The sequence below is a fragment of the Prionailurus bengalensis genome, chromosome A2 (assembly GCF_016509475.1).
Source record: "Prionailurus bengalensis isolate Pbe53 chromosome A2, Fcat_Pben_1.1_paternal_pri, whole genome shotgun sequence".
In the NCBI taxonomy this organism is placed as follows: Eukaryota; Metazoa; Chordata; class Mammalia; order Carnivora; family Felidae; genus Prionailurus; species Prionailurus bengalensis.
In genome coordinates this window covers 69,639,483-69,651,993 of record NC_057348.1, presented here as the reverse complement: position 1 = coordinate 69,651,993, position 12,511 = coordinate 69,639,483, and the positions used below count along the sequence as shown (strand labels likewise).

Here is a 12,511-nt window from a genome sequence, read left to right as displayed (position 1 = left end):
CTCATTATTAAATCTTCATTTTACTGAATACATGTCACCTGTAGGAAACCCTTCAGAACTTTATACTTTAGTGCCTAATAGATTAGCATAAATGGAATATTGACGGTTTCATTTGGGTGTTTTTATAATATGCACGTTAGACCAATATCACCATGGCCAGTCGAGGAAAATGAAAGATTTTCAAGGTATTCGCTCTGGTCCAGACATTTCTCTTCTGGCTTCTGCTCTTGTGTCAAACCTCAGAGGGTCCTCATGCCAGATAATGAAGATATTTCAAGTGGGGGCTGCACCTAATCTTTGTTCTTTGAGGACTATTCCTCTAGTGGATTCCTTGAGTGGAATATTCCACTACAATATTAGTGCCATTGAATATTTAAGCAATTATTAATCAGTCTCCTGTCATGTAGCCAGACACAACAGGCCATGTTGTGTGTTTGCACACACATGGAAATCCCAGAGGAGCTAAAGCAGCAGAAACCGAGATCGCTGGTTGCAGAGACTGGGGTGAGGGAATGAGCCGTGGGTGATTAGTAGTCCACGTGTCTCTGTGATGGAAATGTTCTAGGAGTACATAGTGGTCACGGGTGTAAACTCCTGCGAATGTACGTACTGACACTTGAATTGTAATTTCAAAGGATCAGAGTAAATTGTTTGGAACTTAGTTTATCTTTTATTTATAAAACACAAATATATAAGGACAGTAAATACCGCTATAACAACTACAGAAATGACAAAGAACACAATGACAAGGTCAGGGAATTCATCCTGTGGGGCTGCAGCCGACATGAGCCGCTGTTGGGGAGCTGAGGCTGGTTGCTCAGCTGCAGCAGGTGGTTGCTCCAGCCGTTCCGTGACCCCGCCGGCTGGGGCTGGGGGCTGCTCATGCTCTGGGGCCACCAAAGGGGCAGGTGGCTCTTCCAGCTCCTGACTGTCAGCCAGAGCTGGGAGTACCTCCTGCCCTGGTGGGGACGCTGCAGTGAGGGTCTCCGATTCTCGTACCCGCTGAGCTCCAGGAGAACTGGTGGCTTCAGGCAGCCTGGGCCGCGAGGCTGCAGTGGGCACCGCAGAGATAGCGGGGGCTCGCTCCCGAGGCACGTCTGGACGGGGCTCTAGAGCTGCTGCCAAAGCTTCAAGAATAGAAAGTGTCATCACCGTGAGTGCCATTCCATGGCAGGAAACCTCTCCCGCAGACATTGTCATCTGAGTCAAAGAACCCACCAGGAGGAAATCTCCCAGACGGCAGGCTAATGGAACAGTGATCTGAGCCTAGTCCCTACGCCTGGCCCACCTACAGTCTGAGGAAACGTGTTCTCTGTGGCATACCCCGTCCCGGCCACATGCCCACATCTCCCACCCAGAGTCCTCCTCGCCCAGAGGCTCTGGCTCATTGGGCTCACGGTGTTTCCGCCATGAGTAGAGAAGGCGGGCGCGGCGCTGCAGCTCGGAGCCCGGCATGTGGGCCCTTACATACGCCCGCAGCAGCTTCAAGCTGGTGAAGTCTGGAGGCCGGAAAAATTCCTCGGGGTAGTGATCCAGCCAGGTGCCCAGGATGGAGGAGATGGCCCTGGGGATACAAAAGTAGCCAGAACAATCACCATGGGGTGTTCCTCCCGCTGATGTCTCAGGACAGGCCTGTGGGACCTGGCCTCTATGCCTCCTGCTCCTGGACGCCCAGAGGGTGCTTCTGTACGTTGTCCACCTGTGATTTGGCAGTCCCGCCGACGAGAGACCTGGTCACTGAAGAGGGACCGTCAAGATTCTGTTTGACGGGAACCCCTTAACCAATGATGTGGTGGTCTCTGTCCTTCTTGGGGAAGCCAGCCAGACTCCTCGCTGTGTCCCGCTGCCTACCTCCCACTGGAATTCAAGTCGGTGCGTGAGTGGAGGGGTGGTGTCGGGGTGAGTCAGTGCCTTCACTGCATACCCTAGCGCTCCACGAAAATCTGCGCAAATACGGGACAAGAGGACTCTGTCTCTTACCTGGGCTTGCTGGGACCCTCCTGGTGCCTTCAACGTGACGACCTGTGCCTCTGTGCTGCCTCATGCACTCAGTGCACATGTGGGTGTCGTCCCACTGACACCGTTCTCCCATCGTGTGGGTGATATGTGCTCCTTGAGCCCTCACTGTGTCTCCTGTACCCTTGCTAAGCACGCACCGTGGATGTTCCCCAAGGTGGTGAGCGTGATGCTCCCCCAAACCGTTATGCTGGGTCCCCTGATGGGGGTCTAGGCAAGGCTGTGAGTGGGAAGGGATGGGGTTGGACTCTCTAAGGGGCTGACGTGGTCCTCTGGCGCCCTCTGCTGCCTCCTTGTGCCCACAGCCCTACCTCTACCAGACAGGACAGAACCCCTTTCCTTGCTTCCAGGGAGAAGCCCTCAGATCTTTGCCCTCTCACAGGACTCTCAGACGTGTGGGATGCTGGGTCCTGCAGCCCCTCCCACGCACAGTCTCAGCACTGCCCTCTTGGAGAAGGAAGGCCCTCCAGCCTGAGCTCAGCCTACTCACAGTTTCTCCTGCTCCCGGGGTCCGCCATCCTCCTCAGCCTCCGAATGGAAGCATCCGTATCTGGAGGAGGCCAGAAGGACATCATATGAGCTGTCCTGTGGATGCTACGTCTTGTCCTATCCAGAGTCCCTGGCTGCTGACTAGAATGGAGCTCTGGAGGGGAGGGTACTGTCCGCTCTGCGCATTGGATCCCAGTCAGCTCCTACAGAAGTGCCTGCACCTAGTGGGGCTTCCTGCGTGTTTGAAGAATGATAGGGCCCCAGTCAGCTCCATCACACATATTGGTGTGGGTCTGGGCGTGCTGCTCATCCTGGGCATCCTTGACTGGTTTGAGCCAGGACTCAGACACACAGATAGAGCCTCCAATCTCCTTTTCCAATGGGAAAACAGCCCAAGTCAACACCTGGCGACAGTGAGGGATGAGGCAGAAAGTTGATCATGGGCAAGAGGACAAAGATGACCCAGCAGAGACGCAGCCCTGCCAGCAGAGCTTTCCACAGGCCAGGGTGACTTTCCCTGCTGTGCCCCCACTGAGGACCTGGAGTGTTTCCACCCGGATCAGAGGAACCATGTGAGACGCCAGGACGTGTGGTGACTTTCCTGAGACTCCTAGCTTTCAGGGGCTGAATCGCCCTGGGCTGTGAAGGGCAGGGTGCTCACCTCATAAACAGTATTTCCAGGACCTGCTGGGTGGTAGCAAAATCTCTGTATGTTCTCAAGAATGTGAAGAGGTAGGAGGGGTCTCTACCCAGGAAAGCAGGTACCAGGTGCTCCACTCGCTGTTCCAGTAGCATCCAGCCTCCTTCGATGGTCCCTTCCTCACGGTTCTCATTGTCGGGCATGGGTGAGATGTTCATACCCTGAGGTAGAACACAGGAGGGACACAGAGTCAGACACAGCACCATGGACATCAGGAGGCTTGGGGTCCAGAATGCAGACCAAACCCCCAAGCCGTCAGTGACTTGTGGCAAGAGTGAGACCTGGGTGCCCAGACTCTGAAGAAGGATGTTGGTAATCACACGAGAATTTGAGTTGGGAAATGGCTGAACACGTTAGGATCTCCGATCTGACATCCCCACAGGCGAGGGAATTAAAAGCAAGAATGACCTATTGGGACCTCATGAAGATAAAAAGCTTCTGCACAGCAAAGGAAACAACCAACAAAACTCAAAGGCAACCAATGGATTGGGAAAAGATATTTGCAAATGACCTATCGGACAAAGGGCTAGTATCCAAAATGTATAAAGAGCTCACCAAACTCCACACCTGAGAAACAAAGAATCCACTGAAGAAGTGGGCAGAGAACATGAGTAGATACTTCTCTAAGGAAGACATCCGGATGGCCAACAGGCACATGAAAAGATGCTCAACGTCGCTCCCCATCAGGGAAATACAAATCAAAACCACACTCAGCTATCACGTCACGCCAGTTAGAGTGGCCAAAATGACCAAATCAGGAGACTATAGATGCTGGAGAGGATGTGGACTAACAGGAACCCTCTTGCACTGTTGGTGGGAATGCAAACTGGTGCAGCCGCTCTGGAAAACAGTGTGGAGGTTCCAAACAATTAAAAATAGACCTTCCCTATGACCCAGCAGTAGCACTGCTAGGAATTTACCCAAGGGATACAGGAGTGCTGATGCAGAGGGGCACTTGTACCCCAATGTTTATAGCAGCACTCTCCACAATAGCCAAATTATGGAAAGAGCCTAAATGTCCATCAACTGATAAGTGGATAAAGAAATTGTGGCTTATATACACAATGGAGTACTCCGTGGCAATGAGAAAGAATGAAATATGGCCCTTTGTAGCAACGTGGATGGAACTGGAGAGTGTTCTGCTAAGTGAAATACGCCATACAAGGAAAGACAGATACCATATGTGTCCACTCTTTTGTGGATCCTGAGAAACTTAACAGGAACACATGGAGGCGGGGAAGAAAAAAAAACAGCTTAGAGTGGGAGAGAGCCAAAGCATAAGAGACTCCTAAAAACTGAGAACAAACTGAGAGCTGATGGGGGTGGGAGGGAGGGGAGCGTGGGTGATGGGTACTGAGGAGGGCATGTGTTGGGATGAGCACTGGGTGTTGTATGGAAACCAATTTGGCAATAAATTTCCTATATATTTTTTAAAAAAAACCACCAAGGAAAAAGAATCTCAGGTCAGATTGTTAGATGAGTATGCACGGCACCTCCCCACATGAACAGCAGTGTCCCTGTGATTTCTAACAGCACAGTCCATTCTGGGGATCTGAAGAGAGGGACAGTACCTGGCAGAGGTTGGATCAGGATAATAGGACATGTAGGATGTTCAGTGCAGCACTGTGACATGGCAAGAGAAGGGAATCCTGTCACAGTCCCACATTTGTGAAGGGTTGAATGGGTGAGGTGAGTGGTCACATTTCCAGAATGTTGTCTAGGTGGTAAGGCCCTTGCTCCTGATCTGGAGGGGCCCCAGGGGCGTGTTGCTTGGCCACCAAAGTGCAGAGCGTTAGACATAATGCAATGAGCCCCATGTCCTTTGGGTAAAAATCTCCCTGCTCCTCACGAACGTGTGTCAGACGTGGAGAAGGTGTGGAAGGATGGTCGGGCGACCCGGGACCCCTAGGAACGTTCGTCGGGGAAACGTGTACAACAATGCCAATATATTCTAGACAGAATGGGACGTGAAATGGTCTCACGCCTCTTTTCTGATCTTCCTCCAAATAAGTGGAGAGTGACGTTGCGTCTGGCCGTGGCAGGGGCTGGGCCCTGCTGGCATGTTTGGGGAGCAGATGGGGTTCCAGGTTCATCTGGGACCAGGAGTCTCCGAGAGCTACCAGGGGAGCAGCAGTGTGTTTTCTGGGCCCTGGGATTCTTTGCATTGCCTCTGGGCCCTTGGTGTTGGGTTTCCCTGGTACCTGCACTCACCCTGAGCCAGCGGGGCTTCGTCCTGATGGCATGGGGCTTCCTTCTTTCCTTCAGGGAAGTAGAGCAGGGGCTCTCATTCAGCTTGTCCTCCATCTGTGGCATGTGGCTCTGTAAAGACAGTGCCCAGCAGGCAGGCAGGCGGGCAGGCAGGCAGGAGTCCTCAAAGCCGTGTCTGCTTGCTTTCACTTGTCCTCAGACCCATATGAATTCATTCCAGATATGACACCACAGTGTGCACTCACCTCCCCCACGGAGGAGAAGCAAGGTGGCGTGAGGGCCTTGGATTCAACCTGTTACAGGTTAGAGGCACCTCAGAGATCCCTTTTCCCTCCTTCCCAGCATGACATGTGCATGGCCATGATGGGTCCACCAGGTGGTCCACTGCCATCGAACCTGCTCCGGTCCCGGGGAGGACCGGCCCCCATGTCCCCCTTTCCCCGAAACTGAACATGAGGGGATGGGGGTGCCCAGGGAAGGTTAAGAGCTATGAGCTGACCTGACCTGGCCTGCTCCAGGCTGCTCTGTGTTACCTTATGTGACCTCCTGGAAAACATCCTGAGGCATCGCCAGCGTGGGTTAAGGAAACCTCTCCAACATCTGAGTAATCCTGCGCACTGGGGTTTCTGGCATCCAGAGCCCCGGTACCTGGGAAAACAACAAGAGAACATCCTAAAGTCTCTGTGTCTGTAGGCAAGTGAGCCTGGTATGGGACCTTCCTAGAACATGGGTGCCAGGTTACAGGAGTTCCAAGCTTTCCTGGGGCCTATTGTGAGCAAAGTGATGTCACGGCCTAGGATCCGCCTCCTGAGTCCCCCTCTGGGATAACACCTTTGCAAATAGTCCTCTCTTTGCTGACTGCTCACCCCCATTCTCCATGAAATGTCACATCGGTACACAGTTCCACCAATGCACCCCTCTCCACAGTCCCCTGAGAAGCTCTGGGGGCAGCCAGGGTCCCAGCTGTGAGACCTATCTGGGTTGAGACAGAACTCTTCTTTCTTACCTCTTTCGGGTCCCAGATTCGCGACTGTGCTTCTCAGGGATGGTCCGTGTCTTTTCCGCCCAATGGAGATCATTCTAGCATGTCCTCAGGATGTCCTCAGGATGTCCTCAGGCATATGTGGGATGATACCTGTGAAATTGGAGCAGTGGTGTCACCTGTTGGAAGTTTATCCAACCACATTGACTTCAACGTCTCACCTCCTCTGATTCTGCTGCTCCTCTGATCCCAGCCCACAGTCCTTCCAGGTGTGCGTACGTGCGTGAGTGTGTGTGTGTGTATGTGTGTTTACCAGTGCTCGTTTTCTGGGGTCCCAGAAGGTCACATCCCCACCTAGGGAAGGATGGCCAAACATTTCCTAGGAGCTTAGGTTCTCTACTTTCTAAAGCAATCCCTACAGGAGGGATTGGAGTTGGGGCCTAGTAGGACAGAACTCTCTTTTACGTAGACTTTGTCAGTAGTGTGCCACGAGCCATTCCCTGCCTTTCCACTGGGTACATACAATGGGGACAGGGTGGCACTCAGTGGGTTGCCCTGGCCTGGGGGTCCTCCTCAGGGAAGAACGTGCTGGGATGTCTTCTGTGACGCTCCTCTTCAGCCTCACCCCCACGCCACCTCCATGTCTGCACCCAGTGACAGTAACACACCCTTTTCCAGACCCCCTTCGAAATCCTGGGTCAAATCCAGGACCCCATTTTGAGGACATGAAGTTGGGGTCATGCCTGGTTCTGACTCTCTACCCGTCTGTGATTCTGGGCAAGGCACTGACCCTAGCAGGGTCTTCACTTTCTCCTCCCCTCAGTGGCTCCCTGGGATGCCCACATCCTGTCAACACATCCTTGTGGGATTTCCTTCCTGGAGTGTGGTATGGACGTAGTGTTTGATTTCTGTTGCAAAGAAGATGGCACCGTGGCCCCAGACCAAACACGTTTAGGTGATAAAATGTGCATGGCATGGCCACGTGCTCACTGTCACTCTCTGTGTTGTCTCTCAGCTCCTCACAGTGGGGACCAACCCCCGTGTTGAGTCGTGACATGGACAGGTACACACAGCCTAGCCCTGAGAGACAACAACAGACAGGGAAGAACTAAGGCACTCGATGTGGACTGAATCCTGCCACCACCCTGAAGTGGGTTCAGGGGTTGAGTGAAGCAGGTTCTGTCTGAGTGATGACAGCAGCCCCAACCTCCTGAGAGGCTCTGGCAGGAGCCCTCCGCTGAGCCCTGCTGAATTCCTGGTCCCCTGGGCCTGTGAGGTGGGAAGTTTATGGGGAAGCCACTAAGGGTGGGGGAATATTGTCCCACGGCACTAGAGCAGAGTAGTCACAACGTCCTCCTGCCCCAGGCCCTGGCCCTCCTCACCCTCCCTCCCTGCTGTCCTCCACAGCTCTTTCCGGTCTCCCTGGTCTCCTTTCACACGTCCCCTCTGAAACAACGACCCCTGCCTCCGAGTGTCTGCCCCACTGTGCCTTCTGCCGGGATACATTCCCTCGGACTTGAGCAGGGCTGACTCGTCTTGCACTGCGGCAAGAAATATTAACGTTTCCTCAGCACAGCCTTGTCAGACCCTCCCCTGGTGGAGCTCAGGACCCAGTTGTCGCACCTTGAATTTTTCTATGGAGTCCTTGCTCATGTCATTCCCATTTTTGTTTCATGTTCTTTCCATCTTCCTGGCTAGTCCTTGAACTCCTAGAGGGAAGACGTGGCTGCCTTACCAGCACTGGCACTATGTGAATGCTCAGATGCTCATTCCCGGGGGCTGACTGAGGAGGTAAAGGGATCCCACCCACCAATTAGCAGCTCAGTCATTGTAGCCTAATTTACCTGGGTCATTTTCCAATACTTATTTTATCGTATATCTGTTGAGTCCACTCTAGTCGTAATTTGGGGCGTGAAATCACACTCCAAGATCAAGAGTCTCATGCCCTACTGACTGAAACAGCCAATTTTCATGGAACTAGACTGATGTCTAAGTTACCTTGCGGGTTAACATTTCGTACGTGTATTAGGTTATGCTGAATTACCAGAGAACGCGCCACATTTCAAAAAGCATGTCCCCATAGATTTCCTCACATGACAGAGCTGGGTGTGTGTTTAGATTGGAGACTAAAGTCCTTCATGTGGTCACTGAGGACCCCAGAGTTCCTCCATTTTGTCCCTTCTCCCTCCCGAGGATATCAGGTACTTGCACAACCAGCAGCACAAGGGGCGATCAAGGGGAAAGAGAACAAGGAAATGCACCTGGGAGCATGTTATCAGCCTGGTCTAGAGTGCCTAAAATATCCACCTTTTCACTCATTCCTTGCTTTCAAGGCAAGGATTTTTAAGTAGTGATCTGTGAGAACCTATGTCCCACAAACCATGGAAAATGCATCCCTAGATATGCACCACAAAACATACGAAGGTAATTCCTGAGCTGAAGGAAAATATTCTCCCTCCGGGACACATTGTATGAAGGAAACAAGAAGAGTAAACATCTATGTGTGTGTTTGTGTGCGATCTCTACGTATTAATGAATATGACGTTTTATCGCTATCCCTGAATATCTTTAAGAAGTGAAGGATCATTGACTTTTAAATAGAAGAATTAGGAAAACAATAAGTAAAAAATTGTAATTAGTGAGCTTACAGACATATAGTATTAAGATATATGAGAGTATCGGGGCGCCAGGGTGGCTCAGTGGGTTGAGTGTCCGCCGCCTTGTCAGATCATGATCTCACGGTTCGTGGGTTCGAGCCCCGCATCGGGCTCTGTGCTGACAGGCTGTTTCCGATTCTGTGTCTCCCTCTGTCTCTGCCCCTCCCCCACTCACGCTTTGTCTCCCTCTCTCTCAAAAAGAACCATTCAAAAACATTTAAAGAAATTCCATTAAGATCTAGGCCAGTAGGAAGTAAACGACTTGTGGTTGAGAAGTCAATGAAGGGCCTCCTACGATGGATTGTTTTCAAGTACGAAAACGCTCATCAACCACATGACTGCAAGTATAGTGTGAATATTGAAACTGCAGCCCAGTTCGCCAGTTAAATGGAAAGAATTCCATATATCTGTGTTCAGTTACACTTCGCCATCCAGAGCAGGGTCTGGTACACCTTGCACGTTCAGTCGATGCTTGCTGCACAATCGCATGGGTGATGGCCTGTCTCTCTCACCAAAAGAAAGAAACGTTGAAACGCAATGAAACCCAAGAAAAGAAAAATGGCACGGAGGAGTTGGGATCTGAGGCACACTGTGAAGAAAACATGGGGGTTGGCAGGTAGTGGAGGTGGACAGGCGGTTCCACAGAGTTGAAGGACATGCCACAGTCAGCGGTGGCAGGGTGGATTTGAGGGTGGGACCGCTGGGGGTGCAGTCCAGGTAGGGCCATGGGAAGGGCATGCAGAGCTGAAAAGCACCGGCCTTTCAAGGAGAAGGGAGTTGGAAGGAGTCTCGAGTGCCCAGTGTGTCTCCCTGTCCCTTAGGGCTGCCCTTGCAGTCATGGGTCACGAGCGAGGAGGGTGCACAGCTGCAGATAGATGTCCACGGTTGGCGGCAACGTGAGGCAGAGTGAAGAACAAACACAGAGGCCTAGGATGCAAGAGGGAGCACTGGGTTCACGTTGAGCCACCTCCCTGGGAAACCTGCTTTGCAGAAGCCTCCTGGGTTTCTTGAGGGGAGAAAGGGAGTTGTCCACTTTGGAGGAGACACCTGCCAGTCCCTGTCCCACTGGCCTGGTCTCTGGAGCCCTCTGCCTGGCTCCTGGGTGTCAGGCTGGTGGGTAGGCGGTCAGAGCATCTGGTGGGCCCAGCGAGGTGCAGTGGTGCAGACCCTGTCGCCCAGGAGCTGTGCCCCCTGAGGGGGGGGCGGGGGTGGGGGGATGGGGGGATGGGGCGGCCTGGATCGCGGGACCAAGCAGGTGTGCGGGAGGGCACGCACAAGTGTGCGCATGCGCTTGGGCCAGGGGCGGAGCCCGTTGAGGGGCACAGGTGAGGCTGTAGTGGTGTTCTGTATCCTGGCTCCCAGCCTGTCTGCCGCCCCAGGCCCCCAAGTGTCTGGGCCAGTCAGGGGCTGACGCCCCCCACCCCGCCTCCCCCGACCGGGGACATGCTGCTGCCTGTGGCCTGTGACCCGGTAACCTTGGCGGTTGCCCTAGGGGTAGCCCTAGCGCTAACGGTAGCGCTCGCGCCCCCCACGCGGTTAAGACTGGGAGCCATGAGCCTCCAGCCTAGGAGGGTGGTGTCCCTGCTGCTCCTGCTGCTTCTGGACCAGAGGCCAGGGCTTGCGACACGCTCCCGGGACGCCTCGGTTTTGGTTGCTCTGCTGGAGTGCCAGCCCTTGCAGGGGCAGAGCGCCATGCGATGCCCCCCCCCCCCCGGCGCCCCCGAAAGACCATCTGGGAGAAGCCTAAAGGTGCAGCAGCTCAGACCCACAGCCTCTCTCCAGGACCTGCCTCAGTCGCGGTGCTGCCAAGGTAGAGATCCTAGTGACAAGGTCCCATGTGGCCTTCCACCCTGCCCCTCTCTGTCTTCCCCTTCCATGACCACCCCCCCCTCACTTGTGCTCCGGGTTCTTCTTGGGCTCCTTTGCGGCTGCAGTCTGGAGGACTCAGGAGTGAGCTTTCTGGGTTGGACCCGGGTTCCCTGGAGGAGGAGGCCCCAGATCCATTAGGGGGTTAGGCTCCGGTGGTGGGGCGTGGCTCAGGTCGGGGGTGGGGGGGGGGCGACCTGAGTGCCATGGAGGTCTGACGGGGTTGGTAGTTGGAGGGTGGAGGTGGGAAGGAACGAACGAAAGAACGAACAAACGAAGGAAGGAAAGCGTGGACCTGCGGTTGTGGGAAAATATCAAGGCAGGGCCAGGGAAGTCGCAGCCATGAGCAGGAGGAAACATTCCTGCCTGTGAAAATGAAGCACAAGGGACCTGAGATTCCAGAGAAACATTCCAGGGAGAGTCAGGGTGGTGGGCCTGAGTTGCTGGAGGCCAGCAGGGGACGGTGTTGAAGGGATTGAGAGTGGAAGCAGCAGGTGAACACAGGCCTCCTGCCTCCCCCTCCACACCTGCTCTCCTGCCCTGCCCGGCCCCGCCGCGCCCCGCCCCTCGTGGCAGAGTTGCACCCTCTGATGGGAAGGGGGAGATCTCACCCCACTTGTGGCTAAAGGGGATCCTCTATCGTGGGAGTCAATGGGACTACAGGGTAGGGGTCTGGATTAGGGCAAGTGCAACTCCCTGTTGAGCTCTTCATTTCTGAAGGCAATTTGCATTCAATCAATGAACTCGTAGCCAGTGAGCCAGGAAGAAGTGGCGCTTCAGTGTTTTAGAGGGTGGTGCAGACTCTTTCCTACATGGACGTGTGTGCTGAAGAGAACTGGGTGTTGTGGATGGAGTCCAAAGTCATCTTTTTGGGACATGTTGGGTGGGAACGTCTTCTTCGCACTCTGGCGAGGAAGGTGGATGGAAAAGCTCCTTGTCCAAGGCAGACTTGTGGGTTTTGTTGTTCCTATCCGTGGGGCGTGGTGCTTCCCGTTTTCCGTGGAGTGCCTCCTGTCTTGCATTTGTTCCGTGTTTCAAGAGTTTCAGACCTTATGAATCACATCTCCTCCAGGATTCACCAGGCAGCATGAGGGAGAAGTGACTCTGAGCTGACCGGGTCTCTAGAAACCAGTGCATTTGTACCTGAGCAGACCGTGCTGGTCTCTCAGCCTCCTTTGGAAATGAGGTCTTGAGCAAATGCTCTTTCATTGCATGGGTTCCACCTCTGTCAGGTTGTTGGCGTTTGTGTTTGTGCATCTGTGTAAGTGTCTGCGATGCCGTGTCCTGTATTTAGTCCCGACCGCGACAGTGTCCCAGTCCTTTCCAGAGACATAGTTTTGTTGCATAGGAAATTCTCATTTCAATAGTGTGTCCCAATGCTGTTACAACGGATGAAAACTTCCTGCAGGCAGCACCGTGACCTCGCCGAAAGCAAAAGTCTAAGAACTGAGGCTTTCCCAAACTTACATATCAAGCTGACTGGTGCTTTATATTTTCAGTAAGATGGTGTGGTGTAGGCCACTTTGAGCAGCTGAGGCTCCTAGGCATCTGTTTTTCCCTCGGGAGGTGAGTTGTCTCTGTCAGCAATTCAGG

General features: G+C 53.5%; 1 protein-coding gene across 1 annotated transcript in view; it reads right to left on the bottom strand.

Annotated features, from left to right (window-relative positions):
• Positions 1-647: 647 nt before the first annotated feature.
• The window catches only part of LOC122487681, a 176,900-nt gene continuing 165,036 nt past the window's right edge, over positions 648-12,511 (bottom strand). Inside the window, exons 17-20 of the mRNA XM_043588480.1 lie at positions 3,167-3,324; positions 2,507-2,566; positions 1,398-1,564; positions 648-1,127 (exon numbers count right to left, since the gene is read on the bottom strand). Coding sequence (XP_043444415.1) covers positions 664-1,127; positions 1,398-1,564; positions 2,507-2,566; positions 3,167-3,324 — 849 coding nt within the window. The 3' untranslated portion in view covers positions 648-663. The remainder of the gene's footprint in view (positions 1,128-1,397; positions 1,565-2,506; positions 2,567-3,166; positions 3,325-12,511) is intronic.